Below are 27270 nucleotides of genomic sequence, written 5' to 3'. Positions count from 1 at the left end.
CGCCCTTTTATCCTTGCCATGTATTACTGTAGAAAGACTGAGTCGGGTTGCCATGTTTATAAAGTGTGAAATGTAAACATTGCTATCTTTGACCCATACCTTTAGATCCATGACAAATACCTCATTAATGTACCAACGGATGACTTACAATAGGATGTGGCAATGTCGTCCGATTCTTTTTACATATTTCACATTCTCCACTAATCTCTTGATATGCCTTGTATATACCTCATCAACTATACCTGCATCCTTTAGGAGGATTTTAAATCTTTGATAAGAAGTATGAGCAAATTGTCTGTGCAGCTTAAAGACAATTTGCTTTCCTCCTCTCTGATTCTTAACACCTTATACCATTTATATTTCTCTAACATTCTAATTAGAAATATCAGGTTTTGTTAAGGGGATACAATAATCCTCTGATTGGATAAACTGCAGATCCACTGACTTTCCAAAAACAATTGTTTTATCATGTTCCAGTTTAGTTGTCCCTTTTTCATGTAAAGCTTACTTAAACAGCAAAGGTATCTCACTAGATATTACAACAGTACTAATAAAGTGGCTTACTCTAGCTATTTTGCATGACATCACCATACTTTTTAGTGACCTCAATGTATTGTCATCTCTAAATCCCAAATAAGTAGAACTTGTCTGACTTATGTCAATCCTTACTACTGAGCGAACCTAGGTAACATTTTAGCTAATCTGTTCCACACACAGTTGAGGTGCAACCCCTTTCTAACACTGCACAGTTAAATGAATCTGTGACTAATACACTCATTACCAGGTGAAAGTTTTTTGTGATGAGTACAGCTCCTTCATCACCACCACAACCACCGCCCCCCCCAAATAAATGACGGTGCTAACACTGAAATGGCAGAAAGGAACACTGGAAATTCAAAACTCAAAAAATAAGTGATTATTTCATCATTGCTGTCACCAAGCTTATTTCATGCTTCAGCACCAGCGTACTAAACAAAAAAAAAGAGGTCCAACTCCTCTTTAATATGGATGATACTCTTTGATTTATCTATCAAATTGCTTCCATTCACTGTAGACAGACCCAGTCAACAGCACATTCCAAAGCCAATCCAGTTACAACCTTAATGTACAACAAGGTTCAAGTGAAGCTGGTGATAGCACCACCCCCTCACCATCACATTTCACTGAAATCTTATTGCTGGGTCATGGTACAGATGAGTCAGTGCATGACAGTTGGGACTCCTCTCTCCCCATGGTTGGGCAGCGAGACACTTACCATCGAAGAGATGCTCAGCACCTTCCTTCACCAAGCAACTAATATTAAGCGGGATGAAAAGCTGAGTTCGCAATGGATCTCCATACAGGTAGCTGGGTAGAGCAAATGGGCCTTCGAGAACAGGTACCAAGAGAAATCCACAGGAGGTGGCCTTCCTGTGCCAGCCTTGCACCTAGATGAGTAAATCAAATGAATGGTTAATAAGTCTGCCAATTAACCAGAGTAGTTTCAGCAGCTGAGCCCGCTTTTAAGTCCACCTGCAATCCAGATGCTAATGTTTTCATAGTTAATCATCAAAGGGGCTGTGACCCTGGCAGATTCCCACCTCTGCCCACTTTTGCCAAAGGTTTTTGCACTCTAATTGTTACTCTAATTGGCACCAGCTGAGCACACAGCCAAGATCTTCCTTGCCCACTGTGGGGCCGGCGGGGGGAGACATCTCCCCCACTGCTGCTAAACATGGTTCCACAATTCCCAGCACCAATCTGTGCCCAAAGTTACCAGAATTCTTTTGGAAAATGACCAATAGTGATGCTGGCCATTCACATCATGGCAGAATTTGCTGTTGATAAGACCACTTCCTCCTACACTGTCAGGGGAAGAGAGGCTGATAAAGCAAAGTTTCTTGCATGCTCCTTGAACAGATTTCCTAAAAGCAATCATTCAAAGCAAACAATAACATTGGATTTTTAAAAAATACACATCAATCAGAACAATGTATGAACTTTGGAATGTATCATTCGCAACTGTCACAGAAATCAATCTAAGTTTCTATGTTCAGGATGGTTGCATATTCTATTTAGCTACATGCAGAGGTGAAGTTTTAGCCTCAATATGAACTTGGGGGAAGGAGAGAGGGTAGAGGAAGAAGTTTAGTGGTCGAAGTTTAGTGGTAACGGGGCTGGATCTAATGAGCATTTCCGGGACACACTTCCTGCAAGGACGTCGGATCGCAAAGTTGGGGGCGGGGGGGAAAGAGAGGAGGGGGGTTGGGGGCTGGGGAGGGGGAGGTACATGTTCCATTACTGGGGGTGGATGACAGGTTTGCTTGGCTGTGGGAGAAGCATTCCTCCAGGCCCACAAGCTGTGCTGGAAAAGCACTTCTCTGTTCCATCTATTCCTTGCTGCCGTTTAGCTGGTAGGTTTCCCCAAGGCCTGGGAAACTCCACGTCCCAGCATTGAAGCTAAAAAGAGGAAAAAACCCAGAAGCACATAGCCTCATGAAAGTAGGTCAATGAGCAACCTACCTCCAGGGAGCTTGTTATCTATCTGTTCGCATCCCACCTCTGTCAGAAGTTGGGTTTGGGTTCGAGATTTATTTTTACACTTTTGCTTCCCACATGACCCAAACCCACTGTTTTTGGGTTAAAATTCCCCTCCTAGTAGTTAATAGATTTTAAAATCCATTTTTGAAATATTCCAAGCTGCTGATATTTTCTTTATTTGGGTGAAAATTCAAAGAAGGAAGGCAATGGCAGGAGAAGTGTATTGAGCTCAAAGTTTGTACTGTCATTCAATCAGCTCATGGCTGACCTGTACCCGACCAGCTCCAGTCCATATCCTAGTCAAGCAACAGCCCGAGATAGTCATGCGTTACAGATAATGTCCCAGATACCACCATCACCATGCCTGGTATGTCCTGTCCCACTGGTAGGACAGCCCCAGCAGAGTGGCAGCACAGTGGTATATAGTTGGGAGAGAGTTGCCCTGTGAGCCCTCAACATTGACCCCGGACCCCATGAAGTCTCATGGCATCAGGTCAAACATGGGCAAGGAAACTTCCTGCTGATTACCACATACTGTCCTCCCTCAGCTGATGAATCAGTGCTCTTCGATGTTGAACACTACTTGGAGGAAGCACTGAGGGTGGCAAGGGTATAGAATGTACTCTGGGTGGGGGACTTCAATGTCTATCACCAGGGTAGCTCGGTAGCACTGGTACAGATCGAGCTGGCTGAGTCCTAAAGGACATAGCTGCTAGACAGGATTTACAGCAGGCCATGAGAGAACCAACAAGAGGGAAAAACATACTTGACCTCACCCTCACCAACCTGCCTGCCACAGATGCATCTGTTCATGACTGTATCAGTAGGAGTGACCACTGCACAGCCCTTATTTAGACAAAGCCCTGTCTTCACAATGAAGATACCCTCCATTGTGTTGTACAGCACCACCACCGTGCTAAACGGGACAGATTTTGAACAGATCTAGCAACTCAAGACATAGACAACCATGAGGCACCGTGGGCCATCAGCAGCATTAGAATTGTACTCAACAACAATCTAGAGCCTCATGGCCCAACATATCCCCCACTTTACCATTAACAGCAAGCCAGGGGGTCAACCCTGGTTCAGTGAAGAGTGCAGGAGGGCATGCCAGGAGCAGCACCAGTAATACCAAAAAATGAGGTGTCAACCTGGTGAAGATACAACACAGGACTACTTGAGTGCAAAACAGCATAATCAGGAAGTGATAGACCAACAGGTCAGATCGAAGATCTGCAGTCCTGCCACATACAGTCATGAATGGTGGTGGACAATTAAACAACTTACTGGAGTAGGCTCCACAAATATCCCCATCCTCAATGATGGGGGAGCCCAGCATATCAGTGTAAAAGATAAGGCATTTGCAATAACCTTCAGCCAGAAGTGTTGAGTGGATGATCCACCTTGGCCTCCTCCAGGGGTCCTCGGCATCACAGATGCCAATCTTCAGCAAATTCGATTCACTCCATGTGGTATCAAGAAATGGCGGAAGGCAATGGATACTGCAAAGGCTATGGGCCCTGACAACATTCCAGCAATAGTATTGAAGGCCTGTGCTCCAAAACCTGCCACGCCCCTAGCCAAGCTGTTCCAGTAAAGCTACAACACTGGCATCTACCCAGCAATATAGAAAATTGCCCAGGTATGTTCTGTACACAAAAAGCAGGACAAATCAAAGTCAGCCAATTACCTCCCCATCAGTCTATTCTCAGCCATCAATGAAGTAATGGAAAGGGTCATCAACAGTGCTATCAAGCGGCACTTGCTTAGCAATAACGTGCTCACTGATGCTCAGTTTGGGTTCCGCCCGGGCCACTCGGTTCCTGACTTCATTACAGCCTTGACACAAACATGGACAAAAGAGCTGAACAGCCGAGTCGAGGTGAGAATGACTGCCCTTGGCATTAAGGAGCTCTAGCAAAACTGGAGTCAATAGGAATCAGGGGAAAAACTCTCCACTGTTTGGAGTCATACCTAGCGCAAAGGAAGATGGTTTTGGTTGTTGGAAGGCAACCATCTCAGTTCCAGGGCATCACTGTAGGAGTTCCTCAGGGTAATGTCCTAGGCCCAACCATCTTCAGCTGCTTCATCAATGACCTTCCTTCCATCATATGGTCAGAAGTGGGGAGGTTCGCTGATGATTGCACAATGTTCAGCACCATTCGCGGTTCCTCAGACACTGAAGCAGTCCATGTCCAAATGCAGCAAGGCCTAGGCAATATCCAGGCTTTGGCTGACAAGTGGCAAGTGACATTGTGCCACACAAGTGCCAGGCAATGACCATTTCCAACAAGAGATAATCCAACTATCACCCCTTGATGTTCAATGGCATTACCATCACTGAATCCCCCACTATCAACATCCTGGAGGTTACCATTGACCAGAAAATGAACTTGACTAGCCATATAAATCCTGTGGCTGCAAGGACAGGTCAGAGGCTAGACATCCTGCAGTGAGGCACTCACCTCTTGACTCCCCAAAGATCTCAACCATCCACAAAGCACAACTCAGGAACGTGATAGAATACTCCCCACTTGCCTGGATGAGCTCAGCTCCCACAACACTCAAGAAGCTGGACACCATCCAGGACAAAGCAGCCCACTTGATTGGCACCACGTCCGCAAACATTCACTCCCTCCACCACTGACACACAGTGGCAGCAGTGTGTATCATCTACAAGATGCACTGCAGGAACTCACCAAGCCTCCTAAGACAGCATCTTCCAAGCCCACAACTGCTACCATCTAGAAGGACAATGGGAGCAGAAAAATGACAACATCGCCAGGAGGAAACTGTCCTCCGCCCCTGCAAGCTACTCACCATCCTGACTTGGAAATATGTCACTGTTCCTGGATCAAAATCCTGGAACTCCCTCCCTAACAGCACTGTAGGTGTACCTACACCACATGGAGCGCAGCAGCAGCCCATCACCACCTTCTCAAAGGCAATTAGGGATGGGTTATAAATGCTGGCTTAGCCAGCAATGCCCACATCCTGTGAATTAATAAAACCAAAAAATCCCTTCAAACCCAAACCCAACAAAAATAATTTCAGGTTTGAATTCTTCAATTGACTCCCAGCCTCAGTAGCAGTGTAATGGAGAGTAGTCCAGATTTACACCATTTCAGAAAATGCTTTATTAGTTGTTGAACACTGCGGGCCATTCTGTGGTGATGGAAGGCGCAATATAAGCAGAAGGTGGTTCCCTCTTTAGTGTAGGAGTCATGATTCTGGATTTCTGCACAGTGATGATGCACAGAGAAGGAAGATTGTGAAGGGAGGATGTGTTTGAAGCTCAGGAAGAATAAGAGAGAAAAATACAGGTAAACATAAAGCATATGTAACATTGAAGAACCTTGATACAACACAGGGGTGAGAAGCAAGACAAGGACTGACTACCAAACGGCAAGCTACCAAAATGAAATGCCACACAAGTCCTGCACCAAAACCTGAGAATTCACTCTCAGGACATGGGCATCACTGACAAGATTGGCTTTTATTGCCCATCTTTCGTTCCCCGTAACCTGGTGCTGAGTCACCTTGAACCGCTGTTCACAGTCAGTTCAGGGTACATTTGCTTTTGCAACTCCCGTCACCCCAGGCAAAGTGGATTTCTGACTGATGAAGCTGAGACTGTTTGTGAGTTTGAATTCAGTGAAACGCTATTAGAATAAGAACATAAGTTAAGGAAACAGATCTGCATTGAGGTTAATGTAGATAAAATGTAAACAGGGCTAATGGAGCAGACTGACATTTATGTTATCACACAGCAATCAGGGGCCATTTTGAAAGGTACCAGCCATTAACTTGCTAACTTCATGTATGTTCAAATGCATCTCATTTCACACAGTACCTGTGGCTGACTAAGCTCATTTACACTTGCAGCTCTGTTCACATTTTGGTGTTAAGAAAACTTAAACTTGAAAAAATTACAGTGAGGTAGAGAAAAGAAAAATGAAAATGGGGAGAAAGTCAGGAAATAGGGAGAAATGGAATGTGAAAATAGGGAGAAGGAATTAAGAAAGAGGGAAAAAGATGACATGAGGATAGAGAGAAAGGAGGGAAGGAGAGAATGAGCAAGAGTACAATAGGGGAAAACATTTGAGAGGGGGTGAGAGTGAGCAGGGTGCAAGTCTGGAGGGACTATGGATTGAAGGGTATTGGAAGAAGATAAGATTGACCTAGGAAAATAAAACAGATTCAATGGTCTTTTTCCTCATGCTTAAGAATTCTTGTTTGAAAATGGCAGAAATTATTCGGATTTTAAAAAGTTAAAATTTTACATCAAAAATATATTTTTTTCTCTCCTCGAAGTGCAATAAGAGATGAGCAAATATTTGCTGTTTTCTGATTGTTGTCAATGATGTCACAGGCTATAAACTACTGGTAAAACATTTTGCAGTTTATTATTATAATGCACCAAAGGTACCTTCTGGACTGCAAGCTTTTCTCCTCAGCCATCTCAGAATATATCTGTACTTACTCTAACAAATCACACCAGAGAGTGTGGGACTGTTTGTTATTATATCTACTCTTATACTTGCACCAACACCTGTGGTCTTGGCAATGACTCCTGACATCTGAGTCTCTCACTATTGGCTATAAACCAAAAATAAATCTGACTGTTCTCGGCAAGATCAATGGCTGTGAAGACACAGCAAAAACTCAACGCCATCCAGGACAAACTAGTCCATTTGACCAGCAGCCCATCTATCACCTTAAATATTCACTCCTTCCATCACTGGCGCATAGTGACAGCAGTGTGTACCATCCACAAGATGCACTGCAACAACTCATCAAGGCTCCTTCAACAGCACAAATGTTGTCCAATCGGGGAACCACATCTAATGTTGGACACTGTGTTTTGAGTTTTGCAAGCATGGGCTGGTTGGGTGCGGTCTGTGCCTTACCCATTGTGAACAGCGGCTGGGGCATGCTGTGGGATCCGAGATTGGACAACATTTGCTAAATAATCCTGAGTGTGCTAAGAATTACACTGACACCAATTTAAGACTGTCAGTCAGGCTCGCAGTGTGGCGAGCTGGAAGCTACATATATTAATACACAGGGCCCTGTTCTTTGCAGACAGAAAGAACATGTACACAAATTACACCTGTTTCAGCTAAACAAAATAAGTGATAGCCATTCACAGATTCATTTCTCAGAACAATGCCTTGACCAATCAGGACAATCAAGCTGCTTGGTTTAAATTTCAAACAATGCTTGGCAGTTAACTGTCAGTCACCATCACTGGTGCATCCTCCATGGCAATGCCTCTATCAATCAGAGTCCACTTGCCAACTAATCAGCACTCTCTTCCCATACAGTATAATTTGTTATTTTCCCCTTCTGTTGGTATTCTTGCAAAGTGGCCTGATGAGTGCAAGATAAAAATCCTCGACAGGTCTCTTTTTTCAGCAATACCAAAATCCAAGAACCCCGTTTGCTCACCAGCACCTTCTCAAAGATAACTAGAGATGGGCAATAAATACATACGAACATACAAATTAGGAGCAGGAGTAGGCCACTTGGCCCATCGAACCTGCTCCGCCATTCAATAAGATCATGGCTGATCAACATCACATTCCTGCCTACCCCCTGATAACCTTTCACCCCTTTGTTAATCAAGAATCTATCTACCTCTGCCTTAAAAATATTCAGACTCTGCTTCCACTGCCTTTTGAGGGAGTTCCAATGACTCATGACCCTCAGAGAAAAAAGTTCTTCTCATTCCTGTCTTAAATGAGTTACTCTTATTTTTAAACCATGACCAATAGTTCTAGATTCTCCCAGAGAGGAAACATCTTCTTCACATCCACCCTGTCAAGACCCCTCAGGATCTTAAAGGTTTCGGTCAAATCGCCTCTTACTCTTCTAAACTCCAGTGGATACAAGCCTAACCCGCCCAGCCTTTCCTCCTAAGACAACCCTCCCATTCCTGGTATTAGTCTGGTAAACCTTCTCTGAACTATTTCTAATATATTTACATCTTTCCTTAAATAAGGAGGCCAGTATGATACACAGTGCTGTAGATGTGGTCTCACCAATGTCCTGTACAACTGAAGCATAACTTCCCTACTTTTGTAATCAATTCCTCTCACAATAAATTATAACATTCTATTAGCTCTCCTAATTACTTGCTGTACCTGCATACAAGCCTTTTATGATTCATGCACGAGGACACCCAGATCCCTCTGAATCCTAGAGCGCTGAAATCTCTCATCATTTAGATAAGCTTTTTTATTCTTCCTGACAAAATGGACAATTTAACATTTCCCCACATTATAATCCATCTGCCAGATCTTTGCCCACTCACATAACCTATCTATGTCCTGTTGTGGCCTCCTTATATCCTCTTCACAATTTACTTTCCTACCTACCTTTGTGTCCTCAGCAAATTTAGCAACCATACCTTTGGTCCCTTCATCCAAGTCGTTTCTATAAATTGTAAAAAGTTAAGGCCTAGCACTGATCCCTGTGGCACATCACTTGTCATATCTTGCCAACCAGAAAAAGATCCATTTATGCCAACTCGCTGCTTCCTGTTAGCTAGCCAATCTTCTATCCATGTCAATATGTTACCCCCTATACCATGAGCTTTTATTTTCTACAATAACTTTTGATGTGGCAATTTATCAAATGCCTTCTGGAAATTTTAGTACAGTCCATCCACAGTTCCCCTTTATCCACAGCACATGTCACTCCTTCAAAGAACTCCAATAAATTGGTTTAACATGATTTCCCTTTCACAAAGCCATGTTGACTCTGCCTGGTTGTCTTGAATTTTTCTAAGTGCCCTACCCTAACATCTTTAATGATAGCTTCTAACATTTTCCTGATGATAGATGTTAAGCTAACTGGCCTGTAGTTTCCTGCTTTCCGTCTCTCGCCCTTTTGAATAAAGGAGTTACATTTGCTACTTTCAAATCTAATGGCACCTTCCCCGAACCTAGGGAATTTTGGAAAATTAAAACCAATGCATCAATGTAGCCACTTCTTTTAAGACCTTAGGGTGAAGTCCATCCAGACCTGAGGATTTGTCAGCCTGCAGCCCCAACAATTTGCTCAATACCACTTCCCTAGTGATTGTAATTTTCCCGGAGTTCCTCCCTTCCTTCCATTTCCTGATTTGCAGCTATTTCCAGGACGTTACTTGTGTCCTCTATAGTGAAGACCGAAACAAAATACCTGTTTAATTCATTCGCCATCTCCCTACTTTCCATTATCAATTCCCCAGACACACTTTCTATAGGATCAAAACTCACTTTGTTAACTCTTTTTAAATTTAAATATCAATAGAAACTCTTACTATCTGTCCTTATATTACTAGCCAGTGTTCTCTCATACGCTAATATTTCCCCCCTTATTAATCTTTTTGTTATTCTTTGCTGTTCTTTATATTCTTTCCAATCTTCTGACCTGCCACCTGTCTTTGTGTAATTATATGCTTTCCTTTAAGTTTGATACTATCTTTAAGTTTTTTAGTTAACCACGGATGGTGGGTCCTCCCCTTGGAATTTTTCTTTTTCATTGGAATATATTTATTGTGTGTGTTCTGAAATATCCCTTTAAATGTCTGTCACTGAACCTCTTTTTTTAATTCATTCATTAGATGTGGGCGTTGCTGGCTAAGCCAGCACTTATTGCCTATGCCAGCATTTATTGCCCATCCCTTGAGAAGGTGGTGGTGAGCTGCCTTCATGAACCACTGCAGTCCATATGGCGTAGGTACACCCACAGTGCTGTTAGGGAGGGAGTTCCAGGATTTTGACCCAGCGACAGTGAAGGAACGGCAATATGTTTCCAAGTGACTTGGGGGGCAACCTCCAGTTGGTGGTGTTTCCATGTATCTGCTGCCCTTGTCCTTCTAGATAACAGTGGTTGTGGATTTGGAAGGTGCTGTCTAAGAAGGCTTGGTGAGCTTGTGCAGTGCATCTTGTAGATGGTGGAGCTGTACTCATCCAGGCAAGTAGGGAGTATTCCATCACACTTCTGACTTATGCCTTGTAGATAGTGGACAGGCTTTGGGCAGTCAGGCGGTGAGTTACTCACCACAGGATTCCTAGCCTCTGACCTGCTTTTGTATTTATATGGCTGGTCCAGTTCAGTTTCTGGTCAATGGTAGCACCCAGAATGTTGATAGTGGGGGATTCTGCGATGGTAATGATATTGAATGTCAAGAGGTGATGGTTAGATTCTCTTTTGTTGGAGATGGTCATTGCCTGGCATTTGTGTGTCACGAATGTTACTTGCTACTTGTCAACCCAAGCCTGGATATAGTCCAGATCTTGCTGCATTTGGACATGGGCTGTTTCAGTATCTGCGGAGTTGCGAATGGTGCTGAACGTTATGCAATCATCAGCGAACATCCCCACTTGTGACCTTATGATGGAGGGAAGGTCATTGATGGAGCAGCTGAAGATGGTTGGGCCTAGGACACTACCTTGAGGAACTCCTGCAGTGATATCCTGGAACTGAGGTGACTGACTTCCCAACAATCTTTTGACTTATCCCTTAACCTCATTTGCCAGTTCACTTTAGCTAGCTCCACTTTCATACCCTCATAATTGCCCTTATTTAAGTATAAAATACTAGTCTTGGATGCACTTGTTTCTCCCTCCAAATGAATGCAAAATTCAATCATATTATGATTGCTGCTACCTAGTGGTGCCTTCACTATGAGGTTCTCAATTAATCCTATCACCTTGTACAACACCAGGCCTAGTATAGTCTGCTCTCTGGTGGCCTTGCTATCTAAAACAAATGATGGCCTTGGTGTCAAATACAAATGCCAAAAATGAATTTAAAGAACGGTTTCCTCATTGCCTAACTTAATCGATCCTAGGAAGTTTACATTTGGGTTACAACTGGGAGTCAGAACTAGTTTTGACTAAGAAATGTTGCTTTTACATTTGCCAACATTTGTATCATTGATCATAGTTTTCAGTCCTTCCTATGATGTAACTCAACTGTCTGATCCCACCTACCATTTCAAAGAGCACAGCTGATGTTACTGCCATCCAATGCAACTTGACTTCAAATGCAGCATTTATTGAGTAGTTCCCATGGTAATAGCAACTGCACCATTCAACACGGTCTGAGCGGTTATTGACATCCACGTCAAGGGTCACCGTCTTCTGTTCAGGGACTGTGGCAGCTGCAGAGGAAGAAGGTCAAGAGGAAGCAGCAGGAACAAATTAGAATGAGACTCAAATCTCACTACATTCAAAGTACTGCAAATACCACCGAATTAGCAATGTGGGGAAATCAAGGATGGGGCATAGTCTTGAAATTAGAGCAAGGCCATTGAGGGAAGGAAATCAAGAAGCATTTATTTTTACACAGAAGCTTAGTAGAAATCTAGTACTCTTCCCCAAAAGGCTGCCAATCCTGGGGGTCAATTGAAAATTTCATGATGAGATTTTTGTTAGAAATTGATATCAACAGAAATCAAAGGCAGCTCCAGTAAATAAAGTTCAGGTATAGATTAATTGGGATTTCACCCGCCTAATAGTCCAGCTCTAATTGTAAGATTTTGCCCTCTTGTTTGGGTCCACCCACCAGAGGAAAATGTTCTGTGAATCTGACTTGCCAAATCCCTAATCGGAGTATACTTCTAAAGTGAAGTCTAACCAATAAGGGATTTGCTTATTTGACTGGGTTATTTGAGAGGACTGTTCTATGAGAGGATCTTTTAATACAGTGGTCCTACCTTGGCAAGAGGACAGAACACAGAGGTATTACTTTACTTAAAGCAAGAAACATCAGAGTGGAAGTGGTGTTGCATGTTCTTGCAGTATTTCAAATAAGTAACTCTGATCATGCCTGTTTGCCCCGCGCCTTTACCTTACTTTGGAATAAAGCAGCTCTCTGATGCAAATCAAACATCATCTGATCAAGTGTTAACATGTCAGTCTTCAGAGGGGTTCATGAAACAAATGTGCACTAGACTTAAGTATCTGGCTCAGACAGGAAGGGGGTGGAAAGGGGTACTACTATGACACTCCTGGGTTACGTTTCTGCTCATGTATGGAGAGGGCTGTTACAGGTCAGCTCCCATCAGAGCAAGATTGTGTTCAAGAGACAATGAGTCCACTAAACCCAAGAAGGTACCTATTGCAGCCTGAATTTGCATCAAAAAGCAACAACAACTTGCATTTATAAAGCATCTTTAACATAGGAAAATGTCATAAATTGCTTTTGAACAAATTGTTTTTGGATCCTCACTGGCAGAAGGCCGAGGTCAGCTTACTCAGATCCTCTGTGGGACACAATTAAAAAAAAAGGCAAAGAAAGAAAAACAGCTTAGGAAAGAAAGCAAAAACCAGAGAGTGCCTCCGCAGCATGGTATAGATAATTACTGGGTACAGTGCTGAATAAAAAGGAGATAATGGAAGAGATCATTATCGCTCTATTAAACTCATCACATCTGCATGAATCTGCAATTTGTTGTACCAGCTGTAAATTGTAAGAGTCATTTTATACTGGGAGCTCTGCTTCACTGGGTATTGTCTCCTTACAGATCAGGCTTTCATGAGAACGCTTTCCAACAGCTGTCATAAAGACTGCTTTCCTTACTCAGTTTTCAGGTTCTCCCTCCTTCTATGATGATGGTGCTGGGGTACAGGTCCAATGCACTAGGAGCACTGCACTACCTCATCCTGTCAGCTTATGAGTAGCCTTGATGTCAAGGGTGGCATGATATTTTACCATTGTAAGAGTGGGAGATTTATTTCTGTCCTCATCCAATGCAGCAGGTGGACATTTAGGTCACTATGCAACGTTTTCCCCTCTATTCAAGAACATGGAGGTCAATTGTAGAGTTTTGGCCAAGATCAGCTAATTCAGCACAGATTAAGGAGCTTCCGACCTGTATGTTGTTGTTTTATAAAAGGCAGTGCCTTCAGTCACTAGCTGCTTCATTACATGAGTCTGAGCTGGGTTTTAACACAATTCTACAAATGGAAGAAAGCTCAATGTGTTACTGAGGACGGGAAGCTCAAACGAATTTCTAAAAATCAACTGTCAACTTATAGCTGCCTTTCACACCAAATCCCACCCACAATAATCGGAGCAGCTTTCTCTCCCTCCACTCTTGGAATCTCTACGATGCTTTTCATATCCTTGTGATATTCACATGCCAAGCAGATGCAGAACATTGTTTTATATTAAAACTCTTCTTCATGACAGTAAGTTATATTCCTTTCTTTGACCTAACTACACTGTTGCCTTTATCTGAAACTCATGGTATAAGCACCAGTGCAAAGCCTGCTGTTCTGTGGGTCACTGGGGTGTGTCTTTCCTCTGATGTTTTAATTCCTGGGAAACATTGCAGCCTCCTGGCGCAATGTGGCTCAGATCACGTGGAGTGGGATTTACACCTGTGGGATTCTCTTCCCCAGAGAGCAGTGGAGGCTGAGTCATTGAACATATTCAAGGCTGAGTTAGAAATATTCTTGACTGACAAGGGAGATGAAGGTTATAGGCATAGACAGGAAAGTAGAGTTAAGGCTACAGTCAGATCAGCCATGACCTTATCAAGTGGCAGAACAGGCTCAAGGGGCCGAATGGCCTACTCCTGCTCCTAATTTGTACGTTTATGTAAACTGCATCAAAGTAAACAATTTCTCAGACATTCAACTGAGATGCCTTGTTTTATGAAGTTAAAGGTGCTATATAAATGCAAATTGTTGTCGTTGTTTTCCCTCAAAGGTGAGCCAGAAAGATCCCATAGCATTATTTCAAAGAAGAGCAGGGGAATTCTCCCGCATCCACTGCCTAAAAACAGATTATCTGGTTAATATCACATTGCCGTTTGTGGGATCTTGTTGTGAGCAAATAACTGCTGCATTTCCTACATTACCAAATTGCTTTGAGAAGCAACGTTAATATAAATCACAGTCTTCTTCCTTAGAATAGATCATATTCTGCAAAGTAATTGAGTGGAACGAATACAAAATCATAATACTGCAGGTTCTGGAAATCTGAATTGTTCTGATGAAAGGTAAAACGTTAACTCTGCTTCCTTCTCCACAGGTGCTGCCAGACCCGCTGACTGTTTCCAGTATTTTCTTTTCTTAATTCCATGGAGCTGTTATTTTGTGTTGGGAATTTAGCAATGGAAACAGTCAAACTATAGCGAAAGGGAAAACCGATTGGTTGCATCTCCAAATTTTAACCTCTTTTATTTTAACCCCCCCCACTGCTAAATATCTTTAGTTCCTCAAAGGGAAAACCTTAACCAATGCATTTTAACTTCAACAGTAACCCTATTCTGGCATTTTTCCCCACAAACGAAGACTTCTGAACAATCTATTAAGATTTGCATTGGAGTACTCTATGTCATATTTTTTGCCTGCTGAAATTTGAAGAATTTTACATTACCGTTTAGTATACAGGGATGGGAGGTCTTGAAGCGCAGTGGGCAGCATCCCTACCTCTGAGCCAGAAGCTCTGGGTTTCAGTCTCACCCTGCCACTCGATGGCCAGGGAAGGTGCGTTCATAAAGTTGACAAACGTTGATTATCAATCTGCAAATCCTTCCAATATGCCTATAGCAGGTGGTAAAAGCGTAAGAATCTCCTGGTCAGCCAGAACCACTGCAGCACAACAGCCTCCTCAAGTTAAAAGACCCCATTTTGCAGGTTCTTGCCACAGGATGAACTCTGTGGCAAGAGTCTTCCTTGTTTCAAGGGGCTGCCAGAGATAGAAAGGGTATACAGGGGTACCAGGCATGATATTTCAGATTACCAGGCTTCTAACTGGACTGGGACAGCCTTGTAGTCACAAAGCGTCCACAGCTTTAAAAATGTAATATGTAATAAAGTGCTAGACAACTATTACAATTCTGCAAGCTTCACAATGTCTAACAGAGCAGTGACAAATGGATCTGTGCGCATGTGCCCAGCCTCTCCTCCCCACCCACAGATCTGCTGAACTCAGACATCACTACAGGGGGCTGGGTTTTCCTGCACATTAAGTATCAGGAGGAAACATCACGAGAGCTGGTCACTAAGCTCCAAACCTTCAGTCGAGCATTCGAACATCCCCCCATATGCGGTCCCACCTGTAAAAGACGGGTAGGGCTGCGGTAACCCAAAGGGAGGAAGGAAAACCATCATAAACAGGAAGGGACAAGATATCAACAGATCGAACTGTGCTGCTGGGAATGAAAACACAGAATGCACGACAATGTAATAACAATGGCAACATATTTCCACCATTAATTCTTTCCTCCTCCTCTGGAATGAATTGCAAAAGGTGGTTCAACAGGTGCAATGGCCTTGATGAACCTTTGACCTGTGGCCCTTCCAGGCAGTTGCCAGGATGTTTGACTATGCAAACAAGCCTGTTTCTCTCCTCACCAAATACCCACACTTTCCAGCATGGGTCACAGGATGGTGATCAGTGACGGGGAGTTTGTTTGAATTTGCCCTTTTCAATCTGCCACCCCTGTCAAAGTCAGCAAACTCAATACAGAGAGGGTGGGACTTTCCCAGCCTATGGGATTTAACACCATAAAGGGACACCCTATCTCTCAAGATCTTCAAAGTCTTTCCCAAGTAAGCTCTGTCAACAAACCCCCAAATTTACCATGCCAAAGAGGGAAGGAGGAAGGGAATCATGCAGGATAATCTAAAGGGACATATTACTGGGGGAGTGGATAGGGAGTTTAGATCACGGGGAGCTGTTTGAGCTTGTTCCTGAGCTCCATTTGTACATGCAGTTCCACATCACAGGTTCGGCATATGGAATCAGCCATTGACACCCAAGAGAGGAACCCATGAGATCATGTGGACAGGTTGGATTGAGCAAAAGCTTAATGGACATTAGCCACTAACCAGGAGCCAGGAAAGAGAATGGATACAGTACATTAGCCTGAAAGCTTGGTATCAAACAGCTACAATGGATTTCAGCAGCTTTAGGCTACACCATCATGGAAACAATGCAGAGTTTTGTCAGAATAAGCATTTCTTGAGTGCTCGTGGTTAATAAAGCTTACTGGTTGGAAATTGGTAGAAGAAATTCGTCAATTCTGTAACATCTGCTTCAACAGGCAGTCCTTGTTGGTGAATAAACCGCACCCTCATTTCTGAATTAAAGGTTCTATCACATCCCCCATTGTGTTGAGTACAAAGGCCTGGTTTTAGGGTTCTGGATGGTTATTTATTCTCACCCAGCCTCAAGTTATACCTTAACTTTCTGCGTACAGTGATGTCACAAGGCTGGTCAGAACAGAGATGATAGGATAATTCCCCTGTCACTCACAACTGGAGGCTGTTCTGCTGTAATTGATTTTACATAATCTGTGGTACGTAACTATCCTCCACTCACTGCACTTTGCCGTGCTCAGGAGGTTCTATTTGCTGTAGTTTCAATCATGAGCTCAGAGACTTTGTAAAATTATAATCACCGTTTCCAGTTCATTGGCTTGACTCAAAGTCATTAATATTCACTCCATTTTAAAAGATCTACCTGAATAAACGTTTCCTGCACCATGGGTGAGTTTAATTATCCAAATGCCCCTAGAGCCTGGAGCCAGCAACTCCCCTAGGTTTGGTGGCCTGTTTTTCAATAGTTAGTCAATCCATCGTACCTATGAGGGGATTAGGCCTCTCCACAGTCGGTGCCTCAATCAGTGAAAGGTCGCTTCCTTCAAAGTTGCTCCCATATCCAAACTTTAATGACCAGATTAAACTAGATAGATAAACATTCTAATCGAAGTTAAATCAAAAAAGAAGAATTAGAGAGTGGAAAGAAAGCAGGCCAAAAATATTTATTTAAAAATATTTTTCATTGTTGAATTTAAATGTATAGGATGTGTTTTTTAAAGTTACTCCTGATGTTTATCTGGCTTTAAACTATAACATTAGTGTTTATTTCAATCTCACAATGAATTGAAAGCTTGTTTTCCTCTTGGAGCTGGTAGTTTGAGGGTTAAGTCTCTACGCTGTCCTAACCACATGAATTAGCCCCAATTTCAGAAATGCAAGAATACCAAGTTTCTTTGCTTGGGGAGCCTTTAGTTCTCCATTGCTTTCTCCATGGCAACACCTTGGCCAATCAGAGTCAGCTTGCAAACCAATCAGCACCCTTTTCTCCAACAGTATAAATTGCGATTGTCTGAAATTTGTCATTTCCTGCTTTTGTCCTGATGAGTGGAAGATGAAAAGCTTTGGCAACATGTCTCTCTTTTCAGCAATATTCAAGTTTTGTACTATCAAGAGATTGATTATTAAAATCACTGTGCTTATTACAGCCCACCAAAGTGACCTCTGCTCTAATCCTGAAATTGGGGTGCAGATAGGGATAGAGAAAGACCACAGACTGAATTATGTATATGCCAAAAAAACTGTAACCTAGACCACACACTAACCTGGCTCAGTAGTTTTTTATATATGGTACAGTAATGTAGTGATTACATTACTGACAAACCCAGAGGTTTAGACACACACACTAAGGAGGCTAAGTTTATATCCCACCATGGCAGTTTGAGAATTTGAAAAGCTGGTATCAGTTTAACAATGAAGATTATGGTAAAACTCAACTGGTTCACTAATGTCCTTGTAGGAAGGAAACCTGCCGTTCATGTTGGGCCTGGCTTAGATGTGACTTCAGACCCACACCAATATGGCTGACTCTTAACTACCTTCTGAAGTGGTCTAGCAAACAACTCTGTTGTTTCAAACTGCTATATGGACTACAGTGAAGGTGGCAGCTCACTGCCACCTTCTCAGGGCAACCAGGAATGGGCAGTGATGTCCACATCCCACGAATGAACTTAAAACAAAAAGCATAGTTAGTGTTGGTGTTTTCATTACAAGGTGAATAAAGATGCTTGGTGCCCTTAAATTTGGAGCAATGTCTGGGGAAAGATCTGGCATTCTCTGTTCAAAGCAGCTCCTTCCTTTGCAGTGACCGCAGTCAGGTAAAGTGTGGGGAGGAAACTGCTGCATTTCATGTCAATGGAAGTCAGAACTTTAATCTGTTCTGAGCTGATGTGGAACCACTTTATGGAAGAAAGCTCTGCTTCATACTGGTCGAATACACACAAGATACCTAGGCTCAGCTTGAGTCTGGTGGCCCTGATTTGAAACGAAAGCCTCTGTCCTCTTTGAAATCTGGGATGTAGGCAGTGCCTCTGATAAGCAGAGAGCAGCAGAGAAAGGAAGGGATGCTAAAAGTGTCTGCTTTTGTAAAGGTGGGAAAAAAAGTTGTATAAAATCCATTTTGGTTATTTCTGTGAGAAAGGTGATGGGAAGAGGAGATGTAACTTGAACTTGCCTCAGACTTTCTCTCTCTCCAAACAAACCAAGCATCTTTTGTATTCTAAGTGTTGCCTTGTATTTTTTTTTATTCGTTCATGAGATGTGGGTGTCTCTGGCTAGGCCAGCATTTATTACACTTGTTCAGGGGGCATTTAAGAGTCAACCACGTTGCTGTGGGTCTGGACTCACATGTAGGCCAGACCGAGCAAGGTAAGGACAGCAGATATCCTTATCCCAGATAGGTTTTTATGACAATCGGCAATGATTTCATGGTAATCATCAGACTTTTAACTCTAGATTTTTGTTGGGTTCAAATTTCACCATCTACTTTGGGATTCGAACCAGGGTCCCCAGAGGATTACACTGGGTCTCTGAAATACTAGTCCACTGACAATACCATTATGCCACTGCCTCCCTGTACATTAAAAACTGATCCAGGTTGTGTTGATTCTAGATTCAGGAAGCTATGATGAAACAAGGGATTTCTGCCTTGTTGAAGCAGATATAGAATAGATAAACACAGACAAATAAATAGCCTGAGCAACTGATGCGGAGAACGGGTGAAGGCAAATGGCTGCTGTCCACATTAACTCATTCCCTTGGAGGCTGTTCCCCCACTGCCTGTGTGTGCATCTACCTAGTAAGGCAGCGGCTTGACTTCGTCCTCCAAAACTGCGGCTGAAGGAACTGTGCCTACTTGCATAGGACGCTGGCCTACTGGGTAACCACGGTAACAAGAAGGCAGGAATGTCAACATGAAGCCGCTCTTCTGTGAGGAAAGCCACCTCAAACCACTTGCGCTGGAATGCAGCCAGGTCGTCCATTGTTGAGGTATACCAGATAGTGGAAGACTGCAAATTTCCTGCAAACAGGAGAATGGGAAGAGAATCACTTTGAAGTAGTTTAATGAGCAGTTATCTGATACAAGAATTTGTCACTCTCTCAATCAACATTACATTGCCTGAGGCAGCAATTAAATATACCCCATTGAACTAGTAAATAGTTTGGGACTTTACCAGATAGAGAAACAAACAAACATGTCATGAGATCTCTTCACGTCCATCTGAAAGGGAAGGTGTGACCTTGATTTAATGTCTCATTTGACGGACAGCACCTCTGATACTGCAGCACTCCCTCAGCACTACAATGGAGTGCCAATCTGGATTTTTGTGCTCAAGCCTTTAAGAGTGGGATTTGAGCTCAAACAATCTTGTCACTCAAGCAAAAGTGCTACTCGCTGAGTAGCAGCTGATGTCATTTTAATAAGTCACATCGTACATCAAGAGAAACGCACCAACAGCAACAAAGATTAAAGGAAAACCACATCAGGTATCAACAGCTCCCAAATATGATATATTAAAAAAACTATCCAAACCCACAGGAGTCTGGAAATCTTGAGTCATTCAAAGCAATTAACAACCCGCCTCTCAGCTTCCCGATCAACGTGGGAGGGTGGGCAACATGAGCTGGCCATTTTGCTAGTGGAAGGATTCCTGCTTAAATGAACCACACCCACCAGGTCTCAGAATAGCTCAGCAGCATTTTTTCAGGCTGCAACACCCACAGGAAATAGTGAAGAAACCTGGGAAGGCTGCTCCCCTCACCTTGGGTCTCTCACTCTTACCTGGGGTCCAGCTGTGGGATCCGAGGGCTCCAGTGAGGTGAGTTCTCCCAAGGACGGGAGGAAGAGAACAACCTCTCCAATCAAGAGGTGAGGATGGATGTGCCTGAGGAAGGCAAAGCCATTCTGATAAAGTCCCCTTCTTTCATGGAGGCCTTGTGATGAAAAGGGGCAATTAAGTAGCCCAGGTGAACTCACAGCGTCACATCTAGCTGTTCCAGAGGCAAAGTCTAAAAACCCAGGCATGGATCAAGCTTCAAATGTTACAAATAACCATAAGAGGTTATATGTTTAATCCATCGGGTCTGCACAAGTACAGGCAACAAAGGCACACTCCAACACCAAGAGGCAGCTTGCACCCTCCTCCTGGATGGGTTTTGGGCCTGGGCCTTGGTTTCCCGAGGTAAAGGAAAAATCACATCACAGAAAATACTAGCACAATTAACCCTTTGATTATCAAAAGTGTTCTGGTTTTAGAAAAGCTCTTTCTTTGTTACAGTTGATTCAGTGGGTCATTATGCAACCTGGTATAAAAGAAATCTTAGATTTATGTAGTGCCTTTCGTAACCTTAGGGCATCCCAAAGCACTTTCCAGTCAATCAAGTAATTTTGAAGCAGAGTCACTGTTCTAATTGCAGGAACACGGCAGAAAATTTGTGCAGTATTGAGTCATTCAAAGCAATTAACAACCCGCCTCTCAGCTTCCCGATCAACGTGGGAGGGTGGGCAACATGAGCTGGCCATTTTGCTAGTGGAAGGATTCCTGCTTAAATGAACCACACCCACCAGGTCTCAGAATAGCTCAGCAGCATTTTTTCAGGCTGCAACACCCACAGGAAATAGTGGAGAAACCTGGGAAGGCTGCTCCCCTCACCTTGGGTCTCTCACTCTTACCTGGGGTCCAGCTGTGGGATCCAAGGGCTCCAGTGAGGTGAGTTCTCCCAAGGACGGGAGGAAGAGAACAACCTCTCCAATCAAGAGGTGAGGGTGGATGTGCCTGAGGAAGTCAGCAGCAGGAACGCGTTTGCTCCAACCTGCACCAAGAGGACCCAGGACCACAGGAGAGCATGAAAGGGTTGACAGGAATACAAGTTCTATCATTCTTTAAGCAGAGGGTCTCGTTAATAAGCCAGTTACCAGTTGGTTTTTCTGAAGCATGCCTTTACCTTTCTCAGTGTCTTTGTCTGTGACAAGCCTGTACAGGTAGAAGCCATACACGAATGCCCGCATAGACTCCCCAAAAGCATGGACAATGAGTTGCTCATCCAGCATTTTCTGTATAAAGGTACACACAAAGGAACTGTCAGTTTTACAATCCTGGAGTCAATCTCTGTCAGGTTCAGCAAACCCAGCACAGCCCATGGAATGCAAATGTCGCTGTATCAACATTATCATAGGGTAGACTCATCTCCACACACACACACACACACACACACACAGGGTCACCACACTGTGAATTTCTAATCTCAGCTGGATCTTTGGGAGAAGCTGCTTTTCACGGTACATGGAAAGAAAGCTGGTGGGCAGCTGAGCCAACTCCTCTCAGGCTGGTCCTCCTAATGTCTGCCTTGGTAGAGATGCTGGAGCATTAGGGGTGGGCAGCAAGGATAGGAGATTTTACGAATGGTGCTCCAAAACTTGTAAAAAGTCCACATTTTCAAAAGTTGTGGCAAAGCCGTTACAAGGAACCAATTCTGGAAAACAGGTAGCTTAGAATTGAAGGGGGTTTTAAAAATAGAAACAAAGTTGGGTGAGGTGAAAATATGGATTTTTAAAAGTGAAACACAAAAAAAGTCTAAAATAACAAGGTGGAGGGATTGAAAAGGTGTAAAACTGGTTTAATCTGTGGATCAGCAGCCCATTGTACACCATCTCCAGTATTATATATTTTTCCATTGACTTCAAAAAACAGCTTGCCAATTCCATTTGAGTCCAATTAGCTCTGCTGATCCTGGCCACTTACATTTCCCCTCCAGTACAAACATTAATTTACATGCTTGGTTTGGTGATGTTTGCACCTCATTGCAGTTTTCAGTAAAGGTGCAGTTTCTGGTTATTGTTCAATTCGTTCCCCGCCTCTCCAAGATGCTAACTTTTGTGAGGACCTCTATGGGTAACACTCGCCCTTTAGCATTTCACTTTACTGCCCATTCTTAATATGAGAATCTGGCTACTTGACCAAGGATGACAAGGCATCAAAGCCAAGCCTGATCCTGTGTCCTGCCTAGACTGCCACGTAGGATGTCATGGGGAGTGACCATGGAGCTGGGTGATTGGCTGAATTTTCTCTTCTCAGACTAAGGGGTGCTGAGGCCAATTGTAGGCCTGCACAACTGCGGCTAAGGTCATCTGATTCAAAACAATCCAGGACTTCAAATTGCCTGAAACAAACTCTGTTGAAAGTGCACAGCGACGGTATTGTTGCCTGGGCACTCTACCTGCATGATGTCGATGGCCATAGGCTGAGTCTGGACACCTTCAACATTGCTGATAAGCCAGTGGACCACCTCTGCGCTGATGAAACAATTGGGGTGCAGCCCCCTTTGTTCTGGGAGTAGTTGAATACCAGTACTAGGAGTGGAGAAAAAACAGAAACTATTAGATCCTCCATTTAATTCAGAATCCTTTAAAAATAATTTTAAAAAGACTAACTTTAGAGTCTGATTTGCACATTGTGTTAATTAATAAGACATTCTTATTAACACATTGTCTTACTAATTGATCACACAAACAGCAAATCTTGAGGTTCGGCACACTTCCAACACCAAAGCAATCTGACACTGTGCTGTACGTTTCATCAACACATGGAATAATTGTGCATTTAAAAGTGTCCTCTCTACCATCCTCGACCTTGTTCTAAATAAATTTGGAGTTTTATGGACTCACTATTCAATACCCAATTTCTTTAAATCAAATTTGCTCCCCTTGGTCACTTAGAACTGAGCACAGAGCTGGAGAACAGTCAGTAGAGAGCTGAAAATGGTATGTCTGAGGCATCGATTCCCTCCAATTTCCTTCTTAACCCCTCAGTTCTTTGTCCAAGTCTTTAGCTCTGTCCCCAAGTCTATTTTTCTTTGACTTAATTTTTTTCCCCCAATCCTTCTGAAGTTCTTGGGACTTCAATGCTAAAGTTGTAGTATTATGGGCTACTTTGTTATGTGGACCTGTACTGACCAGGAACTGAACTGTGTATTGGGCACAGTTAGTCGTGCTGGTTTCAAAGCACAGTAGTAATCCAGTGTTCTAGCCCAACGTATTACCTGGAGCACATCGACACAATGCAACTTCTAATGGTTAATGTTTCAAAATTAAGTTTCATCAGTTCTGATGAAAGCTCATCTTAACCTGAAACGTTAGCTCTGTTTCTTTCTCCATAGCTGTTGCCAGATCTGCTGAGTATTTCCAAGCATTTTCTGTTTTTATTTCAGATTTCCAGCATTCGCAGTTTTTTGCTTTTGCGCTTTGCAACTTCTCACTGCTCTGTGAAAGGTGGCTGCTCCAATGTCAGACCACTGGCAGGTGATGCATTTTCACCAACAACAGTGATTTGTGTGTGCGTTAGGAATGAGCCAGCACTGCGTGGCCCACATTTAATGGCCTACAAAATGAGAGGAAACCCTCCTCAACACACTTTGACAAATTCAGCAGTGCAGTGTTTACATGAAGGCATCTTTCAACTTGGCTAGCTCTCCTCCACAATTACCTCTCATGGGTCTTAACTAATTCACCCTTGTTCTCATCAAGAAAGGTTAGTGAAACTCATGCATTCATCCACAATAACCTTACAACTGAATTACTACACCTGACAGGGTTCCATTTGTTACTATAAACTTTTAGTAAATAAATGTAATAAAATTTAACAGACAATGTTATTGAAAGGAAGTCTCAGCTCTCAGGTGTACAAGTGCAGACACTCTCGCACATACATGCAGGGCAAAGCTGGCTAACTTAAACACTCACGTGGGGTGCTTCATTGTTTCCAGTATTTCTGCTAGTGATGAGGAGGAAGTCAGTGAATTTGCAATTCCAGAGGACAGCTGGTTGCTGCAATGTAACAAAACACACTAAATATTGTAGATTTGCTTCAACTTGTGAACAAATATAGCTGGACATGTTAATTCACATTAACTAGTTCCATTGTACAATATTATGTCATCAAAAAAAGTTTGCACTGTTGTTTATAATCCACAATCTCCTCCAATTCCATCTACCTCATCTCAGTCTTTCAGCATATCTTTCGATTCCCTTTTCTTTCATGCACTCATTTAGTTTCCTTTTGAACGCATCCAAGCCATTTGCCTCAACTACTTCCTGTGGTAATGGGTTCCATATTTGGACTATTCTCAGACTGAAGAAATTTCTCCTTACTTCCCTATTGGATTTATTAGTTACTATCTTGCATTTATGATCTACTTAGGGTCATCATCAACCTGAAAGGTTAACACTGTTTCTCTCTCCACAGATGTCGCTTGACCTGCTGGGTTTTTCCAGCATTTTCTGTTTTTATTTACTGAAGACCTTTTTCTCCCTTTGTAACTCTCTGCAGGCTGTGCATCACAGCCTTGCCCATCTGCCTAAAACAGGTGTATGTTGGAGTGGCCCAGGGAGGGACTGTAAGGTAACTTTTCATTTTCTTTAGTGATGAATGTTCATCCTGGTAAATGAACCACTCTCCATTCAGGCAGCCAGTGTTGGCAGTAAGCACTCCAAGGGCAGGTACAAAAGAATCAAATGTTTCATAAAACAACCTGTTTGGTTCCAACAATGTGCTTCAGCCCCAGCATCAGAAAGCACCTCCTGCTAGACTTACATCACGTTTTTCCATTTCCCACACTAGCTATCTTACTGAGATGAACAATCTAAATCTTTATTGCAACAATGAGGCCATTTAAAAAAATAATAATTTTGGTAATTTTTTCATATGTCCGTATAATGTTGCTAATACTACGGCTATGCTGCACTTTAGTAAAGTACAGCAGATAACACAGTCAGTCCTCCTCTTCAAGACCTTTATCTATACTGGGTATAGCACTTGCAGGGCAGGAACAATGCAACTGTTTAAACGGTTTCCTTACTCAGCATTATACCTTCCTATTTGACCTTAAAGCTGAACAGTCACCATGCAGGAACTTTCCAAGGCTCCTGAGACAACACCTTCCAAACTCACGGCCTCTACCATCTCAAAGGTCAAGGGTAGCAGACGCATGGGAACACCACCACCTGCAAGTTCCCCTCCAAGGCATTCACCATCCTGACTTGGAAATATATTGCTCTTCCTTCACTGTCGCTGGGTCAAAATCATGGAACTCCGTTCCTAACAGCACTGTGGGTGTACCTACACCACATGGATTGCAGCGGTTCAAGAAGGCAGTTCACCACCACCTTCTCAAGGGGGAATTGGGGATGGGCAATAAATGTTGGCCCAGCCAGAGATGCCCACATCCCATAAAAGAATAAGTAAAAGTTCAGTTTATTTCATGACGATGACAACTGTCACCCTAAACACTAATAGAGATGGATAAAAAATCCTTTGTTGCACTGCACTATCCCTCAGTAAATCAGTTTGCACGCTCTTGTGTTGGCCACCATTGCAGCAGGATGGGAGTTAGAACCAGAATCGTATTCACTAGACTCAGATTACTGGGCCATTGAGGCACTCTGCCCTTCAAAAGAATACAGGAAACTACCTCCCTCCCCCTCTCCACACTCATTGTCTGATTTAGATCATTTGTCATGGATTGGATCAAATTTCATTCAGTATTACTTTTTGTTAAGAAAGCCAAGTGAAAGCACGAAGCTCATTATGAAGAGAACCGTCAAAGTTAGGAGTGAAAATATGGAGAAGGAGGAAAGATTATGTAAAGTAGCAGAGATTAAGTGATGCAAGTTCATGGTTTAAAAGCCTTTGTATTACCAAAGAAATTTATATACAATCCTAAACTGGTTCTAACACATGTAATAGGGAACTTCCCCACTTAAAAGCAGTTAATTCCCAATCTTTCTACAGACCACTTTTAAGTTAAAGCTTCTTCACTTCAGTTCACCAAGGTTGTTGACTTCACATTATAAGTTTACTCAAATGAAAGGGGCACTCACTGAGAACAGTGTTCACACAATATCACAAGCTCAACACTGGGCTAAACCTTCCCATTAGATCAGAACCCCTGTTTCCAACCCTGATCAGACAAAAAACTACCCACCTATATCCTCTAATTTGCTTGGCCAACCTTCTGATGGAGGATCCTACAAAACTCATTCAGCGCAGAAACCTTGGAGGGAGCTGCGTAGAGAATCTGCAAAGAAACCAAGGCCCTTTTTGCTGCACTAGCTCCATACTCTGTAAGAGTTTAAATGTCTCGAAGCTTCTCAGTGTGTTAGTGAATGAGTGTGTGGGTGAATGTGTAGGTGTGAGTGAGCTAAGTGTATAAGGGCATAGGGTGGCAGCTGGGTAGGGTTGAGAGATCAGGTCATGTCAGGTGGAGTCGAGGGCATCAGGGGGGAGTTGGCTGGTGGGGGCTGGTCAGGGCGGGGGGGGCGGGACTGGGAGTCATGGGGAGGGAGTTGCATGGTGGGTAGTAGTCAGGTTGGATCATAAGTGGTGGGGGGTGGTCACTTGTGATAGTTAGTCTGGAGTTAGACTAGGATTTTTCTGTCTAACATTAAGTAAGTCAGGTAACATTCAATAAGTAAGTCAGGACTGTCTGAAGTGTCCGACTCTAACTCAGATTTGAAGACATTTTCGGAGGCTCCTAGGGAGCAGGGAAATTGCCCAGTAGAAGTTTAAATTCTTGGGCAATTCCCACAGAGTCAGTGCACTGGGACTTCCGAGGAGTCCCTTAATGCATATTGTTGGGTATATTG

The 27270-nt window shown here is 43.1% G+C and overlaps 1 protein-coding gene across 5 annotated transcripts in view; it reads right to left on the bottom strand.

Moving 5' to 3' along the window:
• depdc5 (DEP domain containing 5, GATOR1 subcomplex subunit) overlaps positions 1–27270 on the bottom strand; it is a 197980-nt gene that overhangs the window by 17398 nt on the left and 153312 nt on the right. For 4 of the 5 annotated variants that reach the window (XM_041202862.1, XM_041202864.1, XM_041202860.1 and 1 more), the window contains exons 33-38: positions 24370–24453; positions 22848–22980; positions 21576–21684; positions 19426–19650; positions 11508–11677; positions 1256–1427 (exon numbers count right to left, since the gene is read on the bottom strand). In XM_041202862.1, the coding sequence (XP_041058796.1) occupies positions 1256–1427; positions 11508–11677; positions 19426–19650; positions 21576–21684; positions 22848–22980; positions 24370–24453 (893 nt within the window). The remainder of the gene's footprint in view (positions 1–1255; positions 1428–11507; positions 11678–19425; positions 19651–21575; positions 21685–22847; positions 22981–24369; positions 24454–27270) is intronic. The other variant, XM_041202863.1, reaches the window with a different exon arrangement.

The sequence above is a fragment of the Carcharodon carcharias genome, chromosome 13 (genome assembly GCF_017639515.1).
Source record: "Carcharodon carcharias isolate sCarCar2 chromosome 13, sCarCar2.pri, whole genome shotgun sequence".
NCBI classification, from domain to species: domain Eukaryota; kingdom Metazoa; phylum Chordata; class Chondrichthyes; order Lamniformes; family Lamnidae; genus Carcharodon; species Carcharodon carcharias.
Note: the sequence above shows the minus strand (reverse complement) of the source record. Positions and strands in the feature narration are given on the sequence as shown.